At 40.4% G+C, this 20,995-nt stretch overlaps 1 protein-coding gene across 1 annotated transcript in view; it reads right to left on the bottom strand.

The window, feature by feature from the left end:
* Positions 1-20,995, bottom strand: part of LOC107392944 (collagen alpha-1(XXIV) chain) — a 127,636-nt gene that overhangs the window by 76,385 nt on the left and 30,256 nt on the right. Inside the window, exons 4-10 of the mRNA XM_015971025.3 lie at positions 12,525-12,578; positions 5,930-5,983; positions 4,399-4,452; positions 3,283-3,336; positions 2,296-2,340; positions 1,360-1,413; positions 1,157-1,201 (exon numbers count right to left, since the gene is read on the bottom strand). Coding sequence (XP_015826511.3) covers positions 1,157-1,201; positions 1,360-1,413; positions 2,296-2,340; positions 3,283-3,336; positions 4,399-4,452; positions 5,930-5,983; positions 12,525-12,578 — 360 coding nt within the window. The remainder of the gene's footprint in view (positions 1-1,156; positions 1,202-1,359; positions 1,414-2,295; positions 2,341-3,282; positions 3,337-4,398; positions 4,453-5,929; positions 5,984-12,524; positions 12,579-20,995) is intronic.

The raw sequence follows: 20,995 nt of genomic DNA on the forward strand, positions 1-20,995 counted from the left end.
TGAAAGAGAACCGCTTGAATATTTTTCTTTTTCTCCAAAAAATATTTATCGCTATATCAGATTAATGTTGAGAGACATTAAAAAAGGTTTTAAGTTAGCTTGTTTTGCAGATTAGCCATTTTATTTTTGATTCAAGGATAAATCACCCACTTAAAACTAAATGGGAAATTAGATTAGCAGGAGTAGTGTGTCTTTTATCTTCCAGTAACATCATAAATGAGGAACAGTGCCCATATAGAGCTGCTTTCAGCTCGGTACGTTTATATTAATAACAGCAGTTTATATTTATGGACCGTTGTTGCACGTAACTCCTGTCCACGTGAACATTAAGACAAACCCAGTTATCCGTGTAAATATCCTGTGATCAGCACAAGCGTTGATTTAAACGACGTAAGTGTTGCATTGTGACTCGATTTCCAGAACCGTGACTGTGATATGCCCTCTTATTGATGTCTACTTCTGTAGATTTCTGGAACACCTGATGCTGTGAATTATTAGATGTCATTAGAAGGTGTAAAACTTTTTTATGCCTCCTAATGATAAGCCTTAAAGGGTTCAGGATGATCATTTAACAGCATAAGAGCTGCACCAACATTAGGAAAACATACAAAACCTGCAGCTGAAAGAGGACCATTAATAACAACACAGAAAAACAAATACCTGCTTTTCACTCTCTGCTCTTTTTCTGTTTTTATGTATAAGTCATTGTGTCTCCTTGTCTCGCCATCTCCCCTCTTACTTACTCTTACTTCAACCTGATCAATGCTCTTTCTGTCTTTGTGGCTCCTTTTCACCATGCCAGCCTCATCCTGACACAGTAATCCCAGATATCCTCTTTCTCCCAGTTGCACATAAAGTCCCTTCTCTCACCAGCTCATTTAACCCCCTTCTCTGTGCTTTCAGACTTTCTCTAATCTGTTTTCCTCATTTTTTTTTTCTTTTCAGGGGGCATTCCTATCTGAAGAGCAGTGAGAAGAACCAGTCAGCCTTCAAAGTGACGACCCAAAGTCCCCCTAGAGGACTCCACGAAAGCACAAGCCTTATCCCGATCAATCTTGAGACTGACACGTTTGATCCTTTCAGGAAATGAAGTGTTTAATCCAGAGCTGCTGAAGGGGAAAATGGACAGAATGAGAGGAGAGCTACTTTAACTTACACGAACACCTTTAGGTCCAGGGCTACCTTGTGGGCCAGCTAAACCCTGCAAGAAAGGAGAAGATTTGGTGAAGAAACGATAACATCAGGGAATTTATTTGATTAATTTGTTGTTAAATTCTAGTTGTATGAAAATCAGCAGTGATTACCACTGTTTTCAATAGCTTAACCAAGAATTTGTTTATTTTTTGTGTTTCACTGCACCTGCCTGCCAGGGAAACCCGCAGCTCCTGCCTCCCCAGGAGGTCCTGGAATGCCCTGCAGCGGAGAGAGAGGAAGAGAGAGAGAGGAAAATGTGAATGAACAATAAATGGAGAGATTAAGTGGATGGATGGAGTGAAAGAGGAGACTTCTAGCAGCTCTGTCTGAAGGAATAAAACAAGCGCTGTTCATTTTTAGGCGACCCAGTTACTAGCTGCAGCTTCCCTCCCAATCAAGAGCTGGAGGTTGTTTCCATTAAGATAAAAAAAAGATAAACAAAGGATGAAAGGAATGAGTGACTGGAGGGGATAGCTAAAAGTCTGATGCAATGGTAACTCAAACAACCTGTGTGAGTTTTGTGTGCACACGTATAAAGTTATGTGCAAGTTTGAGCATATTTTCATCACATTAATAGCAAAAAATAAGTAAAAGATGTACAGAAAAGGCTGAGCTTGAGGTGTCACATGTCTGGATTAGTTCATTTAGCTCAGGCTTTCATAGTTTTTAATCAGAAAAAGGAAAACTACCCTGAAATTTGTGACTTAGTTTTTTACACGTCCCTGCAGCTAAATAGTTATGATTCTCTGAGATTTTACACAGTGTGACCTGACATATTTGTGGTGTAGCCCTCTAAGGCTAATAATGCTAATCTAATTTTATCAAAACTCCAAATCTCTCATGTTTATCTGAATGCTCCAGCTGAACGTCATTTCACGTTTTAGCTACCTAATGAGTGAATGAAATGACACCTAATGTGTTCACGCTGGACTACGTTTATGTCATATTTAGGAATGTACAAGTGTTGAGTTCGGGCATTTTTGGATGTAACCTCTGGGCAGAGGAAGAAGATCCTTTTGGATTCACTAATATTCACCATATCTGCAAGGATGGAATCCCAGAAGCATAATAACTTGTTACCACACACTGAAAACTACTTACTTGCTCTCCTGAGGGACCCGGCGGACCTGGATACCCTTTAGGACCCTTGAGAAGAGAAAAAGTACTCTGAGTGCATTAAAAACAAAAGCCATACTTTTTGCCTGGACTTAGAGCAGCAATTCTGAGTTTTCATTCTTTCAGGAATCATGTAAATTAGAACTGTGTAAAAGTGATAGTCCCACTCTGTACTGTGATATAATGTAGGCAATACGTTCATTTTGCTAAGCTTGTCCTTCATCCTGTAGCGCCCGTGCATTTTTAATTGAGCAATGCTCAGCATCAGCCAATAGCGTTAGACATCCACATCGCATACCGAAGTCAATCACAGAGCATCTGTATCTGTTTGCAGAAGAATGTAGATGGCTTAGTGATAATAATTACTATGGAACAATGTGTTTTTGCTCTTTTGGCCAACTAGAGGTGGCCGTTCACGAACGAGTCGTAGCTTCCAGTCATAGTCATGGAAGTAGGGAGAGGGGCTTAACGTGAGATATGTTTTCCGCATCTACCGTATTTTCCGGAGTATAAGTCGCTCCGGAGTATAATGGGCTCAACACACGGGAGGCGACATCGCCTCTCCTCCATTCATTTTCAATGAGACATGCGCGACAAAGCGATAATCGCGGGTCTCCCTCCTACCAAGCGAAACACGAAAAACGTGCGTATGAAATTTTGCGCTCGTGCACGTGTCGTGCACAGGCAACCCAGCGACGCAATCCCAGAAAGGTGAAATAAGTTGGGATCTTTCCATTATGGAAAAGCTGAACACAACTGTGAGGATGGCTGTGTGAGTATAATAAACCTATTCTAGATCTGAATGCCTAAAGAAAAGCACATCACTGGGTGATCTAAATAAATCTAGTAACATAAGCCATTTTAATTTCAAATGAATATAAAATAATATGCAGCTTAAATAAAGTTCTTTTATCTCTTATTTATTAGCAGCTGATTCTTAATTTATAAAGAGGATAATAAAGTTTATATTACCAGAGATCCTGGAAGTCCTTTTGGTCCAGGTAGACCAGGTAGTCCTCTGTCACCCTGACGACATAAAAGAAGAATGCAAAATAATGTCAAAAATGAAAAATAAAAGCAGAATAAAAAGCTGCTTCTAATTACTTGTTAGTGAATATCATTTTAATCATGACAAATGTGAGAAAGTTGAACATATTTTCTTTATTTAGCACAAATTGATTTTTGTTTAATTAAAAACTTTGTTAATCGTTCACAAATGATTAAAATACAATCCAGATACATATTAAAAACACAGAGCAGCAGTTCCAGTTGCTTCCACACACTGCAGGTCCAACTAAAACAGATTCAAAGCACTGATTGGAATCGGGATTTATTTTTTGCCAAAGATGGTGTCACTCTGTAACCGGCAGCTGGACTGATGGAATCAGGATGCATGTCCTAGCTCCTGCAGCGGCGGATGGAAATCCCTGGCTGCGTGCAGAGGGACTGATTTTCCCAACATGCTGGTTTTATTAATACCTTCCTTTTCCTCTGCAGCAGGGAATGTTCAGCGTAGCTGTGTTCCAGGCAGCCACACAAGGCTGCGTGCAAAAAAACTGAATATGCTGCAAATTGTGCAAGTCTTGCAGAGAGTTACACGGTGGGCACGTCCCGGGAAGAGCCATAACATGTTAGTAAGTTTGTGACAACTGGATATGCTGGATGAACGGAAATTAAATCAGACTTTTGTTTGAAGGGAAAGAAAAGTATATTCAAGGGAGAAATGTTTTATTTAAAATATTTATAAGTGCGTCTGAGGAAAATCATTTGGAAGGAAATGAGACATTGATGGAGAGGGGGCAGCTGCTCGGGCATCCTAATCAATTTACACTGGAATAAAAGATAAACTATATCTGTGCAGGAAAGTCTCTTATTAGAAATCATCAAGCCAAATAATTACACTGTGAACATTTCAGCATCATTTTCACCACATTTCATGGAAATTATAGTAATAAATCCACAAAATACATCAGTGAGTGAAGAGTAGGTGATGAAAACACAGATGAGTAAAAATGAGGAAATGGGTTTAAATAAGAGGTTAGTGAGAAAAGCACAGAGCACATCAGGAGAGTCTATTTTTTTTTTTACCTTTTCTCCTGTTGACGCTTGGCCTGGAGACACACCTGGATCCCCTTTTGACCCCTGGAGTAAAATCAGGGTCACAACGTCAGGAAGAGTTAAACGACTGTGGGAACCAGTAAAAGACTGATGGAGAACTGGTTTCCAAAGACCAGCAATGGTTGAGTGTCTGATCTTTCCCACGAATCTTAAATTAAAATAAAACTCTGACCAGCGTCTGTTTAAACCCACCTTCATGGTTCTTTATGATGAATTTCCAAATGTGTTAAAATTTAAATGTAGTAGTCCAGGCTGCTTTCTGTTCTCTCAGTCTCTCCACTGTCATCTCAGCTGTTCAATGTTTCCCTCAAACAGGTAAAGCGTCCCTATTTGAAGCTCGTATTACATCAGTTTTGACTGACAAGCAGTGAAGCGTGAAAAACCCTCAGACGGAAGTGAGCAGAAAAGCATAAATCATAATAAAAACCAACGTCTGTTCTGTTTGAGACAAAAATCCGTCATAACGCTGATTGACGGCTCTTTTAGGCTAAGAGCTCACACTCATAACATCTGTCGCTGAGCTTGAAACTCATCAGATAACAACATTAGCCTGATTGTGTCCTGGTAACCGGACCCATCTCGGTGAGAGATGTTTTCCTTAGCCGGGCCAAAGGGTCTCTCAGTGCTTTTCCTGTCTCCCAGAACCAGTTCCAGGGAGTCGGGCTGACTCATCGATCGGTCGCTGAGGTATTAAACACACTCCGTGTTTGAAAGTGGGTGCTCAGAGGGAAGGAACAGAGAGGCGGCATGTGGCCGATGATGAGCGCACCGCCACTCTGATGCAGGAAAACTGTAACCACAAACATCTGGATGAGGCTACCCACATCCTCACTTAGCAGCGCTCACAGATCTGGTCCTGTTCTAGGAGAAAGCTGAGCAGAGATGCTTTAATCAGAGCTGCTGATTTTAAGAGCTGATTTTAGCGTGTAAAAAAAAAAAGGTAGACAGGTAATATTGATGGTATCTGAGGCCAGCGACCACGTTTGTGTCCTTCCTGTTACGGTGTGACAACATATCCCCTGCTTTTTCAGATCCTCTCCCACATCTGGCTGCGTTTGGATTCATTCCACAAGCACAGGATCTGCTCTCTTCAGAGAACAACACACTGGTCACGTCTGTCACCATAACTGAGCCCATTTGCACCAAAATAAAACCAGTTTCTTCAGTTTTCATAAGCGTGAAGGATCTGTCACACAAATCAAGGAAACTGTGATTATAAAAGCATCAAAAAGGACGATAAAGTCCTAAAATGAATTTTCATGAGACATTCTGTATAACTGAGTCGGTTTTCCTGAGCTGTGTCAGAAACATCTGTGCTGTTAGAAATGAATGAACAGGGGCATGTAGCGGGTGGGAAAAAAGGCCTGTTCACGTTAGCACACGTCTAAGTGAAGCACATTTTCCATTCTGATGGAAACAGCCCCTGCAGACAAGGACCTTATTATTTTCTGACACATTCAAGGTCATGTTTGAGTCTCCTTCACCGGAGAACAACTCTCACCTTTTGCCCATGTGGTCCGGGTTGTCCTGGGTTTCCATGTGGACCAGTGGGACCCTGCAGAACACAAGTTCAATGTCCAGATTTTATTTGTTATATAAATTATTTTGTATTTAAAACATTAGAACTTCTATTAGAAAAAAACTATTTCATCTTGCTCAATATGTCCTATTTTTGATGTAAAAACATATAATTTATAAACTTCTTAGATGTAATTTTGTTGTTGAAAAAAAATATTTCAACTTTACTCATATTTTTGAAACGTTTGCAGTGGAAAGTGAAAATAATGCCTTGTAAGTAGTCCTCAAAGCTCCGGTGCTCCTGTTTGAGGATGTAGAATTCAGCTGGACGAGAAAGAAGCTTCAGACAACAGGATTTAGACTTATTCCTGATATTCGCACATATCACCTTTGATTGGATAACAGAAATCCGACTCTACCGCTGACTCTGTTTGCTTTGCAACGTTGATGTTTAATCCCCACAAATCACACGAGCTTGGAGGCGTTCTGCTGTGTGGTGGAGTCGCTAATTCAAACGGTTAGCTTCTACTAGCCGAGGCATTTTCGCTGTTTCCTGGATGCTAAACCAACAACAGTCTTCCCGTTGTGAGCCAAGATGGGTGAGTCGATGAATGCTAAGTGACAGTGTGACGTAGATCTGTCAGGCTTTTCTAATCCTAGAGTTTCATAGTCTGTTATCTATCAGAAGCTAATGCAGGAGATAGGTGTATGAGACTATTTTCATGTTCAGCCTGCATGAAAAACTCAGTGACTGATCATAGTCTTTGTTTTTATTTTCAACAGGCGTGCATACACATAGTAATACACACAGCATAAGTAACTTCTCCTTCTGTTTTTTTTTCCTTTTGTTATACACGTGTTCAAAAGGGAGTAGGAAGAAGCATCAGCTTATCTAATCCCACCCCTTTCTCGACATCAAATAACTAATAGTTATTTAATGTTTGGTAGTTTTTTTTTTTTTGCAAATTACTTTGCAACATGTTCACACAAATGGCACGCGGTTTATCAAGATCATGTCATAAATACAAACATTTTGTGTTTAGGCACACACTTTTGGACCTTCTTCCTTGTTTTTGGTAAACATCATGAGTTGAAGCGTTTTTTTAAACAGCATCATGTTTGGACATTGCTTTAATTCATCACTCATTCTGTTCCACAGTTTCACACCACACACGCACACACACACGCACACACACACACACACACACACACACACACACACGCACACACACACACACACTGAAAGTTTTAATGTCGTTCGGACTCGAGCATGTTTGAATTTTAACTCCCCTCTTAACTGATACCTTCCCTCCCTTTTATGAAACAGTTTTAATATGTTGTCTGGAAGTAGTTTATTGTTTACTTTATACATTAGCTGTGCTGTTTTAAACTGAACTATCTCTGGAAATTTTAAGATTTGTGATTTTAAAACAATGAGTTTGGATGATCTCTGTAACCAGTGTTATGAATGATCCTAAGAGCCCTTTTTTGTAACACAGATAATGATGATAATGCACATTTATCGGTGTCTCCCCAAACCTCTGTACAGTAATTTAAATATGTGGAAATAAGTGAACAGTATAGAATGTGGAGTACCTTTTGGTCCAGAATGTGTTTGACTTTATTTAATATTGAGATGCTTCTTGAGATTTTATTGCTTATATGTTTAATGTGAGCTTTTCAGCTGATTCTATTGTCTATTATTACACCAATAAATCTGATCTCCTTCACTATTTCAATTCTCACACCATCAATTTGGATTTGTTCTTGTAAATTTAGACTGCTGTTCCCAAACAACATGATTTTAGTTTTATTCAAGTTTACTGATAATTTCTTCCATTCAAACCATTTTTTTATTTTTTGTAATTCTGAGTTGAGCGCATGTAGGAGTTCCTTGAAATTATCCCCAGAACAGAAAATATTTGTATCACCTGCAAATAAAATTAACTTTAATGATTGTGACACCTTGCAGGTGTCATTAATATAAAGAATGAACAGTTTTGGACCAAGCACTGACCCCTGGGGAACACCACAAACAATGTCCAAGCATGATGAGTTGATTCCATCCAACTTCACAAACTGCTTCCTGTCGGTCAAATAATTCCTGATCCAGTCTAGTGCCACCCCCTAATTCCATAGCGTTCCAGTTTATTTAGTAGGATGTTATGATTGATTGTGTCAAATGCTTTTTTTAGATCTATGAATACTCCTACTGTACACTTCTTCTGATCTATAGCATTTGTAATGTCCTCTAGTGTTTCAATTAGCGCCAGTGATGTTGAACAGTTAGCTCTGAATCCATATTGACTGTTAGTAAGTAGTTTATGTTTTTCTAAAAAATTTATCTAGGCGGTAAGTAAACAGTTTTTCTAGTATCTTGGCAAATTGAGGAAGTAAGGAAACAGGTCTGTAGTTTGGAAAGTGATGTTTATCTCCACTTTTATACAGTGATACAACTTTTGCTATTTTCATTAAATTAGGAAATTTACCGGTCTGGAATGATAAGTTGCATATGTAAGTTAGTGGTTTAGATATTTCTTCAATCACTCTTTTAACAGTGGTCATATCTAAATCATGACAGTCTGTGGATGTTTTATGTCTACATTTATTAATAATATCAATGACTTCTCATTCCTCTACTGCTGTGATGAACATGGACTTAGAGTTCCTCTCTATCAGATTATTGGTCCAATTTTCAGTCAAAAACAATAGGAAAATCTGACCCTTAACCCTTTAAAGGGGCCAATGTCCATATTTAGACACTTCCACTCACATCATAAATGATGTCGGTGTGCCTTTTGACAAATTCTTCGAATTATGGGATTTCACCCAAACAATCATCAGAGATCAAGCTAGTCATGGTTTGCATCATGGTGCCGTTCCACCAATCAGTGCGGGGCTATAATGCGCCAAATATCGGTGTGACTGCAGAGCCAGAAAACTGCTCGGTCTCCTCTCGTGTTTACGTTCAGATCTCTAAAACTAACAATGCTAGGTTTATGAAACTCTCACATCACCAGGTTGACTAGTTTAGCTGAATAATCATATATGTGTTGTAGATGTTAAAGTCAATGAAGTTGGTGAAAACAAAGCATGAAACTCAAATCTGCCATATTTGAACATACGCCCTGAACAAGTAAGAGAAATTATAAATATTTTTAAATGAAATCTGTTGCTTTTTTAGACATAATCTTAATATTCATGGTAACAGTAATAATAACAATTATGATATTGAATATATTTTGTGGTTTTAAACTAAGATTTGTCTGGGAGATGGAGAAGGACAGTTATTGCGCCAACCAATCTTGCCATTAGTATCGATTATGAACAGAAGGAAGATGACTATGAGGCAGATCCTCAAATATAAAATATTCTAAAATGTTCTAATAGTCCATATTTGATTGGAAAAAGTATCTATTGTTCAAAAACTTTTCAAAAATATTCCACAATAATTTGTTTTTATAAAAATATATTATATTGTGATATATTCTGTATTTTTGAACAATGATATAATGTTCTAAAATTAGCTACATTATTCTAAAGTGTCATTTAATAATCTATATTTTTCAAAAATAATGTTTATTTAACTAATTCATGTGTTTCATTTCGGGATTTCTTTTACCAGAACAGGGCCAACGTCCATATTTGATCACTTCATTTTCTCAGATTTTCTGCATGAAAGTAGATATTTTTGAAAATTGTTACAACAGAAATACACTTTGGTTATGGACTACAATAACACCCTGGGGTTGAAATTTAAAAAAATTTCAAATACTTCAATGAGTGCCCTATTGACCCTTTGCACGTGACGTCACGCCACTCACCGCCCCCTTCGCCATGATGGATGGCAAAAATACCATTTACACCTGTAGAAACTCCAGTGAAGCTAGTCAAAACAAGCCGGTTTGTAGCCTTTTATGGCTTTTATTTAGTTGATTTGACAGTAAAATGGTTTTAGCTTGCTGCGTGGTTGGCTGCACTAAGAGACAAGGACGTAAACTCAACTCATTTTTTCTTTTAATAACTTTGATGGAGACTGAGGACAGATGAACTGCAGCGATCAGTCAATCAAGCGGACTAGCAGCCCTCAGATTTGCAGCAAACACGTTTTTACCAGGTAAGATAAACGTTCATTTATTTCACAAGGAAGACAGGGACAGGGATAAATGTGATGGGTTTATACAAGTGATTGATAATGCTGATGGATGGGTATTTCACCACGGAGGCTGTGCTCTGTCCACTGTAGTGTAAAGCGAGATAATTATTAACAATATTAAAGCTCCGATGTATGATTACGTGTATTAAAATTACGTTATTTATTTATATGAGCATCGCCGTTCAGAGATCTTCTCATTCCGGTGTGAGAGCAGCAGCTGAACCCGGTAACACCACCAGCAACAGAAGCTGGTAGGGATCCGGACTTTTTAAAAATCAGCTTTGGTGTAAAGTGAAACGCTGTTTATAACATAAAGTTATAAATCCAGAGTCAGCAACATGTTTACGTCGGTGAACAGCTGCAGAGAGAACGTAAGCTAACGTTGGTAAGCTAGTTAACGTACCGCTCTCTATGAACCCCAGCTAGATGCGCTACTTCTTCTGATAACTGAACTGGGCGTGAACTAGTTGAAGGAATGCTGGAGGAGTTTTGTTTTTGTTTTGATCGCAAAAACAATTTCAGGCTCTACTTTTCTCTTTGTTTAGTACTCGTGTCGCTCACTGTTTACATGCTTTTGCCGTCCAGCATGGTGGACCCACGTGATTAGGTGATGTCGGTGCAAAGGGTCAATAAAGGGTTGAAGCCACACTATATAAGTTTTTCATGTATTTAAATCATTTTCTTGAGCCAGTATTTGCATAAATGACAGCACGTTTCCTGTATCTTATAGACGGTGAACACAGCAGATTTGTTTGATTTAGTGATGAATTGCTTCTGTAGACACTAATAAAGGCTGAGGAGACATTTCAGCAGTTAGATTGAGGTCTTAAAAAGACAAACGCACAGATAAGTTTCACTTTCGGTTTTGCTAACAGATTCTTGGGGGTGCAAAAAACAAGCCAAACTGCAAAGTATCCCTTTAAGTTTATGACATTCTGCTACTTTCAAAATGCCTAGAAGGAAATGAAAAATGTCTCAGAAACAAAAATACCAACTGAAATGGAAAAACAGTTTTTCTGCTTTGTACTAACAAAAGCTAGAAAGACTGATTAATATCTCTGTATTTTGTTTATTTCAGACTTCTGATCTTGTTTGATTAAAAACCTAAAAACAAGAGTTATAAAAGTGCGATGCAAGACCTCTGGTGCAGCATCGTCACTGCATGACAAATGAAAGTGACCCCGTTAATCACGCAAATTTAATGACCACAGATACGACATGTCACCATGATAACAACTTTGTTAGTTATAACTTCCCAACTAGTGTTGACTCGTGCTCTGGGATAAACAAAGATTTTCCACTGAAGCGCTGCAGATCTTTACATTCCTTACAATAAATGATTCATGAAAATGCTGCTATTTCTGGGGAAGAGCAAAATTCAGACGTGAACTTATTTATGTGCTTTCCCTCGTTCACACAACATCCAACAAAATTTGTGGTGTTCGGTTTCGGGACACCCCCAGGGCTCCAGGCATTATTGCAGCATTGCATCATGACAGCTTTGGCAGTTGCTTAAAGAGTCGTCTCCAGATCAGAGCGAGGACGTCTCCAGCTAACGCAGCTGCTGGTTACAGCTGGCACAGCGTGGTCATTTCATGTTGGTGCTCCCAACGCTGAATCACATGAATGAGCTCATCACGATTTGCCCTTACAAAGCTTTTTCTGCAGTTTAGTCACGTTAGCCACACACGTCTGTCAGAGCTTGCTCTTTAGGACATAAAAAGGCTGCAAATGTAAGCAAAACGTGCACAGACAAAACCAATAAAGGCTAGGTTTGAAGCGTTACGTGCTTAAAAATGCCCTGAAACCGCTAGAGTCCTATATGTGTCCAAATATGTTTGTGCTTCCTGTGAAATCAGATGCTAGAAAAACTGTTCCGCTCCAAACAAAACCCATCTGCTGTGACTGATCTGATTCATCTGAGGCAGCATTCACCGTTCCACATAAGTTCTGCTGACTGCTGCACTTTTAAATCCCCGAGGGTTTCCTCCGAATCAGGATGCATCCCACAGATCAGGAAGAACCATAAACAGTTTGGATCCTGAGGAAATGACAAATTCTAACGCTTTTTTTTTCTTTTTATGTTGTTGGTCTAAATAAGAGCAGAGTAGCATATTGGTTTCATTTAATATGTTTATGTTTATGTTTATGTATTTAGCAGACGCTTTTGTCCAAAGCGACTTACAAGTGATATACTCATCTGGACTTCATGAACAACTAAACCTAAATATTTGCCTTTTCATAGCGAGTGACAACCCCCACTCTGTCGCTAATTTCAATATTTTGCTGCAACAAAACCGCTCTCTCTGGCTTTGTGTAATTCCTTAATCATAAGTTTTCCTATTATGACTTTCCATATGCCATTCATGCTCATCCACTATAGGACACAACAGAGATATAGGAACTCTAACAAACAACTTACCCTTGAACCTCTCCTTCCAGGAGGACCAGGTAAACCAGGGGGGCCAGGAGGACCCTAAACCAGAGAATCAAGGAGGTAGGAAGAGATAGAGAATGTTGGAATGATAAAAAAAGAGTAAAGTGGAAAACGAAGAGAGAGAGAGAGAGAGAGAGAGAGAGAGAGAGAGAGAGAGAGAGAGAGAGAGAGAGAGAGAGAGAGAGAGAGAGGTGTGTTAATAACAAGTAATAACATGTAGTTCAGTGGCCAGGTATCCTTGGTAGTGAGCATATTCCCTATTTATATTCTACAGCTAAAGAAAACGAGCCAAAACCTTCATCCTAGTAGTTTTATTGTTTAACTAATCATGATATTTAATTGCAGAGTCAACAATTCATTTGATCACGATGCAATGGCACATCCATTAAGTGGAATGTGATTCGATATTTACATGAATGAATCAAAAGGGTCAATTTTCACCATCGAATTGACACAGTAACCTTTCATGCACGCCAGAACTACAAAGTCAAGGTTACGCCAGCTGGAGGATCCAGACGCACAAATCAAACTTTTGCTCACTTATTGTTCTTCAACGCAGACATAAATAAACTGTCAAGGTCTCCAGCAAAAGCCCTCCTCTCTGCTAAAATTCAGACTGCTGGATTCCTCACTCTGAATAAAAGTGAATCCACACAAATCCTACAAGGCTTTACATCAAATCAAGTTTAAATCAAATATTTGAATAATATGTGCTTAAATCAGTGAAGTTGAAATGAATATTGTTCTTACAATGATCCATTGCAGATCTTATGATCAGCATGTGTTTGATTTAACAAGTTAATCATCATCAACACTCATACACATCTTCATAAGATGCAAATTAGGTTAAGGTTCACCTCACATAACGTTTAAAGATTCTTTATTCACAGAATTAAAAATCTTGAAGGAAGGCGTGGCTTTCTGAGGAATGTTGGTAAATACCCAGAAACTTGTCAAATTCTGATTTGCCAGAATACACCAGAAATCATAACATTGTGGTTTAGTAAAACAGGAATTACTTTCTGAGTAATTCAGTTTCGAACAGAGTTCTGAACCGGCCAATTCGAAACAAGCATCCTTGAGACATCTCTTTTGACATACAGTTAACCTGTTTGCACGCTGCAAGCTGACGCAGCCAGATGGCTCCCTAAGAGCCACATCCACTTTGGATGCAAACAAGCATTCCAGCTACTGTTGTGACCTTGAAACATCTCAAGAGTGGACGGTCGCATCACAGTTAATCTACTGGCTTCAGATGCCGTGAGGTCCACCCGACTTCTGACAGTCTGGATCTGCTGGGGGTCTCCGCCAGGGTTTGTAGACAACAGATTGCATCTGATGCTGTTTTATTAATAATCAACTCTAGTTTATAGCGGGCAACAAATTCTTTTACACCCAGATTTCACAATTTCTTTCAGATACAATGATTCTGATAAACATCTAACTTACATCACACCACCTACACATCACATTCCATCACCGCATATCCACTCCATCACATCTCATTATTCATATCTTGTCATGCATAATCATTAGTTTAGGAAAAATAAGTAAATTAATTTTATAAACTATATACTGACTGTCTGATTTAAAACAAAGTGTGTTTATGGTCCCTGAAAAAGCAAAGAACCCTAGAATCTTCTGATTAAACATTCAAAGATCAATCAGACTGATATGTCATATTTGTATGGAATATCACATCTTATTGGTCATAATTAATATGTATTAATCATTACACAGATATCCCGATATTCAGTCACAATACCTAACTGTTTTCTCACTGCTCACCATGACGCAGCTAGTTTCTTCACTACGTTTGGTGATGTACAGGAAAAGGTGGGAAATGGCATGTCAGCGGAACTTCAAAATAAAGCAATTTTCAAATTAAGTGTTTGAAAAACAGTTATTCTATCGATTTTTGCATTTCGGATGGATGAACACATAATTGATGATTGTTTCACTCCTGAGATGACATTTTTAACATACATTTCCTTTAAAAGACTTTTGGGCCATTTGAAGTTTTTGGTGTAAAAGGTGTAGAAACTATTATCTGATGGAAATAAATTGTGTTCAAAGAAAATGTGTTTACATCCTAGAGAGCTAATGAGCTAACAGCTAAAAAAGCAAAACATCCCCTATTTTATTCATTGAGGATAACATTATTTTTCTCACCGTTTCAAAAACAGCAACTTTCCGTTACGCTATTATTTTAAGACTGCATTCTGGCACAGGTTGCTGGTTCAAACCCCAAATGTAGACTCATACATTTTTTTAAAGCAGGCATGGGGAACCCTGGTCCTCGAGGGCCGGTATCCTGCATGTCTTTGCTCCAACACTTCTGACTCAGTGGTTGATTCGCCTGTTCTGCAGCTCATCAAGCTCTGCAAAGCCTGTTAATCACCTGTTGATTGAAATCAGGTATGTTGAAGCTGGGTTGAAACTAAAATATTCTGGATAGCGGCCCTTTATAATGTTAAAAATATCTATACAAAACCAAAGCTTATTTATCGTCAGCATATACTGTCCAAATATTGATGACCCTCCATTCGTTCATAATTTTTTCTCTGTACTCTCCGAACACTTGGACTGTCCACTTATACTTGGAGGTGATTTTAATTTTTGGATGGACACTTTAACAGACAGGCTCAGTACAGCTGGGACTCAGCACAATTGGCAATCCACCAATATAGTGAAACAGTACATGAGTGATTATGGGCTTTGTGACGCATGGCGATCTCTTCATCCTAACCGTAGAGAGTACACTTTTTTCTCACATGTCCATCACTCTCATTCACGTTTGGATTATTTTCTAGTCAGCAGCTCATTGTTGGCTGACATTTCAGACACTGAGATACACCCCATAGCTGTCAGCGACCATGCTCCGGTTTCTTTAACTCTGGTAAACAAGAAGACAATCCCACCAAACAAAAACTGGAGGAGATAATACATCACTGCTTAAAGACGAAGGTTTTATTGATTTTTTTAAAAAGGAGTGAGCTTTATATTTAGAACATAATGACCTGCCTGGAACATCAGCATCTATTCTCTGGGAGGCAGGAAAGGCAGTGATGAGAGGTAAAATAATCTCTTTCTCATCACATAAGAAAAAAAAACAGAAAACAAACTTATTCAGGAGTTTGAAGAAATCATTAAGTCTTTAGAGGCATCCACAGAAGAAGAGTTACTGAGCAAATTACGTAAAGCTAAATTAGAACTTCTTGGAATTATTGACAAAAAGACACAATTTTTAGCACAAAGACTATGAATAGAAAACTTTGAACATAGTAATAAATCAGGTAAATTTTTAGCTAGCCAGTTCAGGTAAACACCCTCCATTTCCTACCAGCCATCGCCCAATTTCTCTTATCAATGTTGATCTCAAAATAATTTGTAAAGCCCTGGCAAAAAGATTAGAGAAGGTAACCCCCTTCATAATACACCCTGACCAAACTGGTTTCATTAAGGGTAGACAGTCATTCACAAACTCACGTAGATTACTTAATTTGATAGATTTCTTTTACAGTAGAAACATAGAAACTAGTATATTATCTCTAGATGCAGAAAAGGCTTTTGATAGAGTTAACTGGAAGTTCTTATTTGCAACTTTATATAATTTTGGTTTTGGAAACTTCTTCATAAACTGGCTACAAACATTATACAGTTCACCAACAGCACGTGTCAGGACAAATGACCAAATATCAGCTAGCTTCTGTCTTCAGAGGGGGACCAGGCAGGGATGCCCAGGGAGGGGGGAGGTCCAGGAGGGAGAGGACCCAACCTTACCTGGATGTCCTATGTCTTATATATTCTGGAAGTTGTGCAAATGCAGGGATGGGCAGAGATATTCTGCTGGGGTGGGGCTGAGTTGGTGCCCTCGGACTCCGTGAGGCTCTGCAATGCTGCTGCTTTGGGCCCTGGCAGGATGGGCTGGGGTCTCCATGCCCTGGGTGGCATTTTGACAACAGAGGTGCCTATTGGGGCCAGTGGGGGAGCTGGCTCCCTGGAGGGCTAAGCCCAACCAGCCATTCCTCCCCATCCCCACACATTTCTCTCCTCCTGCTCCCTCACATCATCACACAAACATGCACATAGGACCTTAGGGGGTGGACAAGTCAGGGAGAGCGGGTATGGACCTCATTTCCGCATTCCTGTGGCAACCTGCCCCCCAATTTTATTTGCACCTTATACACTTCCACCGATGACATTCCACACAAACACACACTTAGGGCCTTGGGAGTGAGCACATTCAACGGCACTTGGCAGGAGGATTTCTCAGCCTCCTCCCGTGTGCCGGTGCCCACTTCCAATTTTAAACTGCACTTAGACACCGAGGGCTGTGGGTGCAAGTGGGGTGGTGCGGTGACATCAGCTGGCATAGGCCAGACAATGCCCACACTGCCCGCTCACCACAGCCATGGAATACACCTCATCAACACACAACACTATATTGGAGCAGGCGGAGAGAGACTAGGCGTCTTAGCACACCTCTGTTGTTGCTTGGCTTCCTGGGGCTGGAGGCTAGGAGGGAGATCTGGCCGTCTGGTTGGGGTCTGGGGTGGTGGGTTGCTGTGCTCAGCGTTGGGCGGGGGAGCCTGCTCATCAGCACCCCAGCAGAAAGGGTCAAACTCTGGTAACCGGTAATGGTTGTACCCAATGTGCAGCAGTACCGGGACCAGAGTGAATAGGGTGTGTATGGGGAGCATGAGTGGGTGTCCGGCGTGCATTTTTGTAAGTCTTTGGTTTAGGGCTGCAACAAACGATTATTTGGATAATCGATGAATCGGATGGGGTCTCGACACGATTATTCGATTAATCGGATTACATGGGGACATTTTAAAAAACTGCTAGGGAAATGTTATTTCTCTCCTTCCTTCACTTTATTAAACACAACATTATTAGAAAACAGTTCAATAGCAGAAAAACAACATGCCATCACCTAAATTGTCTTATAAGGTGTATAGACAGAGACCCTAAGCTACACCTATCTGTGACCTAAAATGCTTGGTCCAAGTTAAACAGCTTAAAGAGCAAGTCACCCCCTACCAGAGTCTAATTCCACTCCCACTTCATGTTTGAAAAATGCAACACATGCTGTTCCCTGGCAGACCGAGAGGGAAGAGCCGCTAACAAACACACACACACACTCAGGCTCACGACAGCATTGTGACATCATAATGTACCAGTTTACATCATAGCATACTTCTTAGCCAATAGCGGTGGCAGATTTAAATTAAAATACAGTGCAGAGTTTTTACCTGACAACGGCACAACACTGCCAGTTTTAGGCAGAATATTTAAATTTTAACTAAGATCCACTGAAGTGCCAAATTATTGACGACACGTGTCTGCAGCACGATTAGACACTTGTTTATTTAGTTTATCAGCAAAAAAAAGTTTATTGGGGGGTGACTTGCTCTTTAAGGGCAATTCTCATCTGTTTTGTTTGATCTCATCTGTAGACATTTATTATAATTGGGGATGCCAAACAACTAATTTTTAAATGTAATTAAACATAGGCTGTGAATTAATCAAAATTAATCACTTATTTCCAAAAATGAATGAAAAAATACCAAATAAAACAAAAGTAAATGAATGCCATCCTCCTTGTGATGATGCCCTGGGCAACTGCCATAAAGTCACATCAAGAAATGCTGCTGATCATTCGTATGATAGACTCACATTAGGGCACATGAAAGCAACTGAACCCAAAAATATATTAACCAGTATATAACTGCACTCTCCCACAACACGCCTGCAGCAACAGTTAGGACTCCTCCCTCCCTTTTAAAAGCGTTTTCGCTTCCGAGGACATTGTGGTTGTAAAACCACATGCTAGTAGTCTGGCCCCAGTGTGATCAACCAGTTTCTGCGGGAATGTACGAGCTTAGGGCATGTCTAGCCTGTGTAATAATCAGGGGTTTGGGTGAATCACTTTTGAAAAGTTTTTAACTTACCCAGACACAGAGCTCTCTCCTTCCTCGCTGATGATTCCGACATGCTTGCGTTTAAGATGCTGCATCATCACCGTAGTACTCCCGTGCCATGCTAAGTCTGACCTAAACGTTGCAGGTAACGAATGTCTTCGCCTGATTTAACTGAAAATGCTCCCAAACTTTAGAAGTTTTTACTTTTTTGGGTCTCGCTGCTTCTGCCATGTTCCTCTTCCAAACACCGGCTCTCCCTCGTGTTGATCTGACTTGCTCCGGTCTGCGCGCAACGGCGGGCGGGAGGGGGTGGGCGGGGGGTGGCTCTTGGAAGAGCTGTGCGACACAATGAATCAATGACGCAATTCATTGCCAACGCTTTTAGTAATTGATTTTCATCGAATTTATCGATTTGTTGTTGCAGCCCTACTTTGGTTGTATGTGCATGTGTGAGCATGAGGGAGGGAGTGTGTGACTGTGTTTGTGTATGTATATGTCAGGTGGGGCCTTTGACTCCTCCCTTCTCCTGGGACTTCTTTTGATGATATAGATCTTTGTCTCCCCTCCCCCTGCCACACCTGGTGTGGGGTGTGGTGCCTTGGCCTGCCTGAGTGTTCATGGCTCCCGGGTCAGGGGGTTTAAGATTTTTGCTGTCTGCCTGAACAATCCCGGTGGCTTCCTGGTGGGGTCTGGGTCCCTGGCCTCTGCTGGGTCCCCGGCGGGGGTGGTCGCCCCTGGGTTCCAGGCTCGGCCAGCTAGGGGGTGGGGGTGGGGGGGGTGGGGGGCTTACTGCTGATATCTCCCGGGACTCTGCCGGCTGCTGGTTGTGGCCCCCCGGGGCGATCCTCTGTGCCTCTAGAGGGGGGCGGGGGCCTTTCTGGTTGAAGTCTCCTTGAGGTTCCTTTGTTCTGGGGCAGTGCCTGGATCTCTGGGACTTGGAGCTCCCCCCGTTTCCTACACATCTTTGGGGGGCAGATCCCTCACACTCTCTATTGGACGCTTTTATAGAGAAACCTTACATAAACAAGCACGTGTACACACACAGGTGCTCTCAAAAATATGGGCTTGGGCACGTTCAACACATGTCTTAAGGCTGTCGTTGCCACTAAATGCACTATGATTTATTATTGTGTGATTGTTCAGTTAAACAATGTTGATTTTATATTTCACCATCAGGTTGACGCGGTAATAGCTTGCTCCTGATGTGTTGTTGTGTGTCCCATTTTTTTCTATTCTTTCTCTTTCTGCAGGTCTAGAAGCAGACTTGTTCATCATTGTTTATTTTTGTGGAACCCCCCCACCCCACCCCCCATAACTGCAACGCCTGCCTCCAGAGGGTTAAAATCAAAACCTAATTAATTTTCACAGACGATAAACCCTCGTGTTCCACGAACAATAATATAAATCACTTTACTAGATCACGAGAGTAAAGGAACACAAAAAATTTAGGGGGCAGCCAAACTGACCAAGTAGATGCTGCAAAGTTATCAACATCTTTTCAAAGGCAGAAATAAGAAAAATAAAAAAGTGAAAGCCCAGCATGGAGGGATGTTTCTCCTGCAGACGCTTTCAGATCATTATATTCTGTGGATTTCAGTCATTTGTCTCTTAAAGTCCCTTAGTCATCATCACACACAGGAGAAATTACACATCTGGACTTGACCCATCCACGTAGGGTGCGGTGAGCTGCAGCTGTGGCTGCACTCTGAAACTAATTGGTGGTTTAAACCCCCAATTCAACTCCCTAAACAGTCAAGCAAGGAGGCATTGGGTCCCATTTTTAAAGCCCTAATCTCCCAGTCCCAGGGCAGACGCTCATGCTCTTGTCTCTTAAGGCGGTAAAAATAAATGTTTTTAATGTTTCAACACTGGATAAATTGTCACAAAACCCAGCATTGTACATGTTCTGTTTGTAGTCCCGTTTGTTTTTTGTAGCAACACAGATACAGAGATGCCAAATGAGTGCTAAGGGGGTCATAATTAAAGAAACGACTGTTTGTTCCTGACTCCCACACACAGAGATGGAAACTGTGAGAGCTCAACCACACCTCAGATAGGGGTCCAAAGAAAAACATGCAGAATCAGACAGGACAAGACATTACACAAAAGGACAAGCCTCACAGCAGATGACATAGCACAACTGTTAGGACTAGTAGCTAACTCTACTTACTTCACATATGACAACACACTGCAAAATAAAACTATGGAAACGCTACGTAGACAACATACTGGAAATCATACCAAAAGGAAAAACACAAACACTAACACAACACTTGAATAACATTGACGACACAGGCAGCATAAAGTTCACATATGAGTCAGAAACAGACGGCAGTAAAACATTTATGGACATGAAAATAACCAGGCAGACCGACGGGACCCTAAACATAAACACATATAGGAAACCAACACACAGACCAATATCTATTATGGACATCAGAACACCCCACCATACACAAAATGTCAGTAATCAGAACATTATATCACCTAGCAAACATGGTAACAGAAGAAAGAGACTGTAAACAAGAGGAC

The sequence above is a fragment of the Nothobranchius furzeri genome, chromosome 8 (genome assembly GCF_043380555.1).
Source record: "Nothobranchius furzeri strain GRZ-AD chromosome 8, NfurGRZ-RIMD1, whole genome shotgun sequence".
Taxonomy (NCBI): domain Eukaryota; kingdom Metazoa; phylum Chordata; class Actinopteri; order Cyprinodontiformes; family Nothobranchiidae; genus Nothobranchius; species Nothobranchius furzeri.